The 9,644-nt window shown below is 40.4% G+C and overlaps 1 protein-coding gene across 3 annotated transcripts in view; it reads left to right on the top strand.

Annotated features, from left to right (window-relative positions):
• ARHGAP15 (Rho GTPase activating protein 15) overlaps positions 1 to 9,644 on the top strand; it is a 336,654-nt gene that overhangs the window by 306,720 nt on the left and 20,290 nt on the right. For all 3 annotated transcript variants that reach the window (XM_026123475.2, XM_026123474.2, XM_026123476.2), the window contains exon 14: positions 5,644 to 5,749. In XM_026123475.2, the coding sequence (XP_025979260.1) occupies positions 5,644 to 5,749 (106 nt within the window). The remainder of the gene's footprint in view (positions 1 to 5,643; positions 5,750 to 9,644) is intronic.

The raw sequence follows: 9,644 nt of genomic DNA, 5'->3' as shown, positions 1-9,644 counted from the left end.
GGGAAAAAAATTGGAGTCAAAGTGCCTGGAAAGTTAGGTCTGCTCTGTAGCACTGTGAGATTGTTGACATCTGCCGAGGTTGGAGAGCTCAGTAAGCAGGAAATGGGGTGTCACTCTGAGTGGTAGTTTACCATTATCCTGGCATCCTAATGAAGTGTCTGCAGTGCACAGAGCTTCTGGATGGCATCTTAACGCACGGCTAAGCAAAAGCACTTCTCTCCTTGTCACTGTCATCCATCTGCCTGCACCCTACTGCAGCCAATGGGATGGAACCATGCTACAATGTGCTATAAGCCATTTAGAGTTGCACATTGCATAATCAGGCCCATCAAATATGTAAAAAATGACTATTATTGGTTATTTCCCTCAAACTCTGGCACCTGGAGTTCGAGGCATTAAAGTTTAACTTTTGGAAGTGCTGCTTTTTCCCCATTAATTCTACGTATATTTTTGTGAAATGGGACCGAGTTGCAAACTCGTTGTCTGAGGTCTTGCTAATGGATTGCAAAAGTTGTATGAATATTCATTGAAAACTCCACTTTATATCGCATAGGGTGAATTTATCAATTGCCCATACAGAGAGGTTTCATGTAATTCCCATTTTCTTTTGCAACATCTATTTCTGAGGCACGAATAAAAAGTAAAATCAATTCCGATCACAAATTGGTTATTTTCCTTATAGCAAACATTAGTTAGTTTGAACACTTCTTATAGATTTTTTTTTGAAAACAAGAAAGTATTTCACAATGCATCTTCACAAAAAGATTGCCATAGTGTAATGCAAGTGATTAAAATTGGGACCTTTATGCTGCATATAGTAACATTAAAATATCCTGACATTAAAAGTGGCACAAAGAATTTTTTAAAATATGTGTTTGTGTGTGTGTGTGTGCATTTTAAGCAGCATGATTTCCAGAATATGAAGACCTACCAAACAAAAAGAGAGTTTTGGGCAGTCGACATCGCTGAAAAAACATCAAGCCAAAAGTGCATTCTGTTTTAAGCAAGTTTTCATTCCCTGATAACACCAAAGCTATCGAGGACCGGGGTTAAGCATCGTGTGACAGGGCGAGCTTCTGAAATGGGCAAGAGCAAGATGAATTGGCTAAGTTGGGTGTTTATTTATACAAACAAGAGGGCAGAACATAATTTAGTTGCATCAGGAATTTTTCACAGACATTAAAACTATAGCAAACATAACAGCGGGGATGCTTGCACAGCAGCACAGTGGGGAAGCTCACAGAGCGTCTGCCCACACTACGGCTGGCTGTAGCCAGCGCCATAAGTCTCACAATTTCATTAGCACTCAAAAATCCACCTAACCCACTCAGTTCCGATTAAAAAAAAGAAATAAACAAACCAAAAAAGCCCCAAACAAGACCTGTCTTTCTCTCAGCAGCTGAATCGGTCGTGAATTGTTGGAAAAAAACTCTTGGCAGGCAGATTTTGCTGTAGCAACAGTGTGTGACGTTTTAACCACAGCAGAAATCTTATCCAAAAAAACAAAATAAGGTGAGAAGAGCTGTGGAAGAAAATCAGAGAAAAGTGTGCTTTAAAAAAGAACACAGATTAGGTGACAGATCAATAGGCTGATATTTTATGCAGGATCATAAATCAGTGTTTTTTCAGCAATTCAGCTCTGAGGCTCAAGAGCATAAAAAGAAACCATGGCTCGTGATAAAATTAGGCATTAATGTGAGCCATAAATGCCGTTTAACATTAAACATGCACAAGCAACTGAAATGCCTGGTAAAGGGAAATGGGTACTATAGTAAAACTATACAAAGTAAGGCAGACATGAATAATGCAGCAGGTCTGAGGGGGGTCATGGGTCAGACTCCACTACCTTACAAAATAATGAATGCATGTCAGGTTAGAGACATGCATCCCTTCCCAGCAAACGTGAGTTATTGGAGATAAACCTTGGACTTCCTGTCCTGAAACAAAGTGGCTTGTTGTAAACATCTACGTCCATTTAAAATTAATGATTAAAAGAAAGATTCAGCGGGATTTGCTTAAGTATTCTTTATGGACACCAGTGCTAAAGGTTACTTTCTTCATTCATTTTTACCCAGCCACTGTTAATGTTACAGACACATCATGGTTTTTTCCCTATGCTCAAATGTTTATTCGAGCTCATTTACAAAAGAGCTTATGTAATAGTAAGTGGGTTTTTTTCAATGCATTCTTCATTTAAATATAAACAAGAGAGCATCTCCACGGTTTTGCTCTGTTAAAGGGAGCCAGCCCTATTTTTAAAGACAGTAACCCAAATTCTAAATATATTCTCTGAAAATATTACATAGAATACCATCTGCGATTCGCTGCGGAGTATCTTCGTCTGCTGAAATTATCACCTACATCTTCCATATTTTGCCCAGAACACAAAAAAAAGGATTAAACATCCTCTCACTCTTTATTCGATATATGTGATTATGATGACTTTATTCCTTCTGAAATCCGTGCTGGGAAAAGACAGTCCGACTTTCCCAAATGTGAATCCTTTCCCTAGATTTTCTCCAATTTTCATGACTAAAAAAGTGTAATCTCTACTATTTCAATTTATCAAAATTGGTCTGTTTCATTTTGTAGACCTAACTGGAGAATTTAACACACATGAAAAAAATCTTCCAATTTAGGAATCCAAGGGAGAAAATTTCTACGACAGCGGAATTCAAGGCTTTACAGCAGAGAAGCAAATACATAGGTATTGCAATGGAAACATAAGATCTTGCATCTGATCTGTTAAATATTCCATCAACAAGGTCAAGAGTAAAGACAAGCCTAGCCACTAAAACTGAAGCAAGAGTAAGCTTTAAAAAAAAAAAAATGAACAGTTTATCCTCTTCAGTTTCTCAAGTGGAAAAAACGGATTCTTTTATACTAGAAAAAAATCAAGCGTCTACAGCATTTAAAAAAACCAATATCAACCATTTTAATGAAAGAGTGCCCAATATTTTCATGGAACTATAAAAGGGAGCGAGAGTAAGTGTTATGGCAAAAAGCCTGGGCTCAGCAGCTTTGTGTGGGAAATGGTGAAATGTGACTGTGATTTATAATGAGAAAAGGTATCTACAACATACAATTTTCTACCTAGCTGCAAATAATAATTCATAGTGATGTCCCTTCCAGATAAAATACCTTTGCAATGTAGGACTCATGTGGTAAAATGATCATGATAAATGTCAGACCAGTGCAGGTAACGGCTTTACAAACCATTAAGATTAGCTGGCTCTTTTTTTTTTGATGATAACAGTAACCATGCTGTGACTCTATGTGGTAATAATATCTCAGTACTGATAAATGCCAGAGCTAGGCAGAGGTGTTTATCATTCCCAGTTCAGAAATGCTGACTAAAGTTACCACATGTTGCCTGTTTTTTCTTCTTTTACAATAGACTAACAATTAACAAATAGGCTGATTCACGCAATAATTTTATGCACAGTTTCCAGGATTTTGTGCTTTAGCGTCTCGCTAGGTTTCCTTTCTCCTGCATATCAGCACCCATCGCTTTGGTAGTGTGAGCCCTAAAACAAAGCTTTATATCCTTGCCATTTTCTCAATAAATAATTTCTTTGTAAATTAACATTGTGCTGCTTTGTTTGTTTTCTAAATGTGTGTTAGGAGGAACCCCAGTCTCAGTAAGGCAGTTGCCTGTGTAGGGGAGATGGTTGCCAAGCTGGTATCTGGGTTAATCAGCAGAGAAACGTCCTTCAAAAGACCACACTAAACTTTTACTGCACCACATTTCCTTGCAAATATCCTGCACTGCACCAGCAGCGAGTGTTGCCTTCTACTGAGCTTTTCTTAAGGCAGCTTAAGCGGTTTGGTCCCACTGAAGTCCACTGAACCCTCTGGAGAAAAGTGAATTATAAAATTAGTTGAGTGGCTTCATTTGGAAAGTTGCAGTAAGCAGCTGCCAGGCAGCCCTGATCAACCTAAATATGACTTTTCTGGTAAGATCACATCCATGTAGCTCAAGCCAAAAGCCTGCAGAAGCTCTACCCTCTTCCTACCATAAATCCACTCACTTCTGCAAACTTCAGATCATTTTGATTTATAGCTTCAATCCTATTTCCTCTGCACTGATTCTCTCTCCTATGGACAAAAATAACCAATACTATTGGCATGTGGCAGAAAAATCAAGGGATGCCTGGGCTTCATGACTTGGGGTTTTTTGTGCTGTACAGAAGTTAAGGGTCTGTATAGGTCAAAACAGAGAAAAATCTTTAGAAATGTTATTCTTCATTTGTGTGTAAGTAAGTTCATTACTACTATTGCCAACTGCCTGACTTTCTATAGCATAAACCCATATGAAAGAATTCTTTTTACTGGAAAATAATGCCTATTCATCGGCTACTTTGAACTTTTGTCCTTGATATATAAAATATTAGCAATATTATAGATAATATACACATATATGTCTGCACGTATGAAGTATTAACCTCAACAGGAGTTATGAATACATTCTGGGAAAAGAATACCATCCTATTAATAATTTTAATTTTAAATTCATTTCAGCTGCCAGAAATTTTTGTTTGAGAATATATTTTTTTTGTAAAATTTTGAATCAAGACACTAATCATCATGCCTATTTATGCAGCACCTACTGCAACTGGGATTCAATCCTGATGGAGATCTTTGGGTGTGAGGGCAATATGAATATTAAAAAAGAAGATATCTGAAGAATGATAGGTGATAATTAAATCATAGATGATAAGATCAGAAAAGAATTCTCAGGTTATCTAGGGCATGTAACAAGCAAGATGTTTTCCCTACGTCAGACCTACTGGCACCTTATCTAATCTGTTCCTAAACGAAAGCACAGTTGTACAAGACTTTAATTCAGTTGCAACATCTTTTACAAATCGATGCAAATATCAGCGTCAAACCTTTTCCCCAAAACAATGAATCATGCTAAAACAGGAAGGTTTATCTTAACAAAAGGAATAGCAATGTTCTTATCACCTCAAAAGAAAGATTAGAGGCTGGGGTCCAACATTATTTTTTACTAATTGCGAGTTTGAAATACTAATTGTTCCCTACAAAAATTACAGTTGTGAGGTGCTACAGGTACACCTGGTATTAGAAAATGCTGCGGTGGAGTATTTTCACAAAAGGACTGATCATTAGAAAGCATGAATAAAAAGACTACCAAATCATTTTATATTTCCCACCATTGTGGGGTGAAATGTTAGGGATGGAGAGTCACAAATATGGCTACTTTAAATACGATGGGAAATAAAGAACAATAAGGACCACATGGGAAAAGTGTCCGCCACAGAAACTGGATCGTTGAATGAATGTAATTCCAAAGTGATATTCCACTTAAGATGTCAGTTCCTTACCACTTGGAGGTATTTTAGCTTAGGATAATGGTCTAATGATCTAATAAAATAAATGAGAGGCTTAAAAATATAACGCTGTGGACCAGAAAATACCTCCTTAAGATTTAGAGAGTTTTCTTTTTAATCTGTGTAAATTACTCTTGCACTCTATAAAGATGACAGAAGGTACAACACATTCTGTTTTTAACCATATATTAATGATGACTTTTCTTGCTAAGATAGCTGATATAGCACTGGGCAAAGTAATATCCTAATCTGGCACTCAAATGTATTTTTTCTGTATGTTTTTCCTTAGAAATCCCGGACAACGCCATTCGCATTAAATCCATAAAGAGACTCGTAAAAAAGCTCCCTAGACCAAACTACGAGACAATGAAAATCCTCTTTGAACATCTAAAGAAGTAAGTAAAACTGTAGTAGTAAAGGATTGGTAATTTTCAGAGGAGTCCAAGTGTGGTGTCCAAATCCTATTGGAAATGTAATCCAAAATACCAAAGGTAATTATGTTCTTTGGCAAAACTAAATATGATTTATGGTATCTGTGTACATCCTATTTCTGCTCAGGAATCAGCGTGTCTAAGCAAAAGCATTAATTTTCCCTCTATTAGAAAAGAGAACAGGAAGTTTCTTTGTGCGCAGTTAGACCCGCCGGTATTACTGAGGAGCAGGTACCTTGAGTGGAACAAATACAGCATGTTCCAGTGCATGTGTCTGACTTTCTGCAACTTAGCTGGGAAAATACATCAGAAGCTCCCATACCACACAGTGAAGTTTGTGCCAATACAGAACATCTAGGAAGCACTGATGAGAGGTCTGGGCGTGCACCTTTGCTTTCCTAATGCTGCTGAAATACGAGAGAGGCAGAGGTGACACCGATTTTGTTCTGCCAAAATGCCACTGTGAGGTTGTCATCTCTCCGTGGTTTCTACACTCATTGTGCTCAGTCTGTAGGAGATGTTGGCCCACAAAATCAACCCTGGATCTCATGTTCACGTTGGGTTTTCTTCTCTTGTTTCGTGGCATTAATAGTAAAAATAGGCCAATGTTAATTGCTTTTTACTTGCAAGAGGACTGGGCAGCAGTAAGGGACCGTAGACAGGGGCATACAGAGGGCAGGAACCAGTTCCTCCCCTCCTAACTGTGCTGGTGTTGGGGCTAACTGGTGCCATTTTGCGCAGCCACTTTTCTGCCAAATTACCCTTAAAATTGAAGGGACTAAGTAGTATCTAGGGCCCCATGCAGGCTCTGTACACAGAGGAGTATTTCATCTCGGGAATGATATAATGACCCCAGTGAATGAATAATAATGACTCCAAGTAAAAGACTACTCCCAGCTTACAATGAATGATGCCTTTATACTGACCATTTCTGCAGCATTCTCCTGACATACATATATAATAGATGTAGATCCTTTATCTTGTGCAACTGCGAGACGAAACTGCAAAATGAAGTGTATATATAGTTGTAGGAATGTCCCCATTTAATTAAGCACAGAAGGATTTTAAACAGTCTATAAAATGACTGAGTTTGGCCTTGAAGAAAACCATTTTCCCATGAATTCATCCGATGTACCCTGCGCATACATTCTCTCCTTTGGAGGGTCTTCCCTGAGAAGGATAATAATGTATTGCTGTCAATGGAAGAAAAATAAGGGAAATTATTTCCCAGGAAGAACCTTAGTGCAAGAAGCAGGTACATGCTGTCCAAACAGAAATACCATATACAAAACCTACTTCATTGTACGTGGCATTGATCCTAACCTGAAGAAACTTTTGTTACCGTGTCTTTGGGGAACGGTATCAGGTATACACAATAAGTCTTTGATCTTATAGTTAAATCACTTGATTGAGACTCAGGAGACCTGGGTTCAGTTCTTGGCTTTGACCGGATGTTCTCTGTGACCTTGGGTAAATCATTTAATCTCTCTGTGCCTCGGTTCCTTGTTTACAAAATGGTGATAATACTTCCTTTGTCTGCCTTGTCTCTTTAGAGCATAATCTCTTCAGGACAGCACTTGTTTCCTGCTGTGTATGTATAGAATAACTGGCAAAAGTGGACCAAGACTGGGGTTTGGGGGAAAAAACTAAAATACAAATAATTAAATAGTGATACTTAATAAAGCATATGTGTACGATACCTGGGTTGACTCCAGCTCCATTGAGGGGGAGGAGAGTAGATGTATGATCTAAATAAGGACGTGTGCTTGTGGTGGGGTCACTGCAGAAACATGGTGGAAGAAGAGGTGTACCGAAGTGATGCAGTAGCGCAGTGAGGAAAGGAGGAAGAGATGATATTTGGGCCATCTTCAGGGGCTGAGCATTATGGAAGCGATTGTCTGAGTCTCCCTGGAGGAAGTCAGCCTCCTGCGCCATGCAAGCACATCCTCAGGGAAGGAAGGGATTATGCTCCAAGCCTTTGTCCCATTGATACAGAAGCAGCAGTAGAATAAATACTGTAAACATCAAAAACTTGCAAAGACTGGCGTGTTCTCATGAACTTGCAAATGGGAAAGAAGGGGCAGTCTGAATGGCCAGTCCAAATAGGCTCAGATCAAATAACAATATGTGGGATGCTTCTGGTGGGTCCTGGACCCGCAGTCGATGAAAGAGCCTGGGAGAAAGCCCTGGCAGCAGACATACCATCAGGGATTAGCACTGAGATCTTACTTGTGCCATACATATTCTCTAAACCAAGCCCACGGAGGTTGCAAGAAGTCACGGTGTTGTGTCTGAAGCCCATGGAATGGGTATTAAAAGCAAAGCTCGGGCTCGCAGTACCTGCACTTTTAAATATTTTGTATTTTTATTTGATGAAAAAGAAAACCCTGTGTCCCCTACTCATCTTTGCATGAAATTTATTCAACTACAGATATAATGCATGAGCAAAAGAGACAAAATATACAGCTGAATAGACATATCACATGGCTCTTTCCAGTCTAACATCATAACAAATTGCTTTATATTGAAAATTGTTTTATATTTTCATACTGAAAATAGTTGAGCACAACGACTATTAGCTTTTTCATACTTCTTCCTAAGATGAGCAAGCCAAGCATATATTTTACACATAAAAGAAACAAGAGCCCAGTCTGAGTAGGGACTTTCCCAAATAAATGGCTACAGAAAACAGCCTGTTCTACTTGAGCATGTTTAGAGATACTCACTTGCTGTATATATCCCCTATATTTATGTTTTTATATTTGTGAAAACAGGGCCCCAGTTCCTCAGGACTCCACTCCTTCCCGCTGTTTATTTACAAGTGAGTTTTACTCCCAGACAGGGCGAGCAGAACGCAAGGACCACATAAAACTGATATACCATACGGGTCCTGTTCTGCAGGCGTACAGAGGACATCGGACGATGCAGGAACCTTGCATGGGCTTTGTGCACAGATGGGAACTGAGAGCAACTACCTCTATTTGATAAGTCATTATTTGTGCAATAATTTACTCATGGAACGATAATTTTAGTAAGGGATAAGGATCACTTCCCTCTTTAAGTATTGCACAGTATTTTATAACCAGTGCTGCTTTCGCAGTAGTGTCTCGAGCTCGTTATCCTAAGCCCATTGGGAAACTGAGGCACGACAAGTCTAAATGACTTAAGGACTCCGCGTAAGCCAGCGGTACAATCCAAAAGCCTGGAGCTTTTTTGCACAGAGGCTTCTGCAGCGACCGCAAAACACTCTTTCCTCCCCAGTGCAAAACGCGGTAGCGGAGAGGAGCTGGAGGCTGCCTGCTCCCCGGACGGGGCGAGCGGAGTCCCGCTCCGCTGCTCGGCGCGCCGAGCTGGCTGGGGCTGCCGCGGCTCTGCTCCAGGAGCCACGCGTCTGCATGGCATTAATAAGCTGTGCTTATTAATGTTAAATTAATGAATCTCAGCCTGCTCTGCTTATTAGGTTGTGCTCGGTGCCACCGTGACGCAGCTCTGTGACTCCCCGAGCCTCCTCGCGCCCACCAGGCCGGAGCACGGGGCGGCCGAGCTCGAGTCCGCCTGTGCCCGGCCGTGTAGACATCCCGGTGAAGGGATGCATTACAGAGCAAAAGCCCTTTCCTTCCCTGTTATTCTCCCTCGCAAGAGCAGCACAGTGTGTTATTTACAGACGTATAAAATCTATGCCGACATGATCGAAGGGGAAGACAGAGGCCAGCCTGACTTCGCCGTTGGTGGAGAGCGCTGGACCCAGCTGCCCAACTGTGGAAGATCTTCTTCCAGCAGCAGCATCTGCCTCCTTGGCAGGCGCGCCGGGCCCGCTGTCTGGGGAGCGCCGCGGTTGCCTCTCGCTCCATCACGTGGA

This window comes from Dromaius novaehollandiae, chromosome 7, assembly GCF_036370855.1.
Source record: "Dromaius novaehollandiae isolate bDroNov1 chromosome 7, bDroNov1.hap1, whole genome shotgun sequence".
Classification (NCBI taxonomy): Eukaryota; Metazoa; Chordata; class Aves; order Casuariiformes; family Dromaiidae; genus Dromaius; species Dromaius novaehollandiae.
The sequence above is the reverse complement of the archived record's forward strand: the minus strand, read 5'-3'. Positions and strand labels throughout refer to the sequence as shown.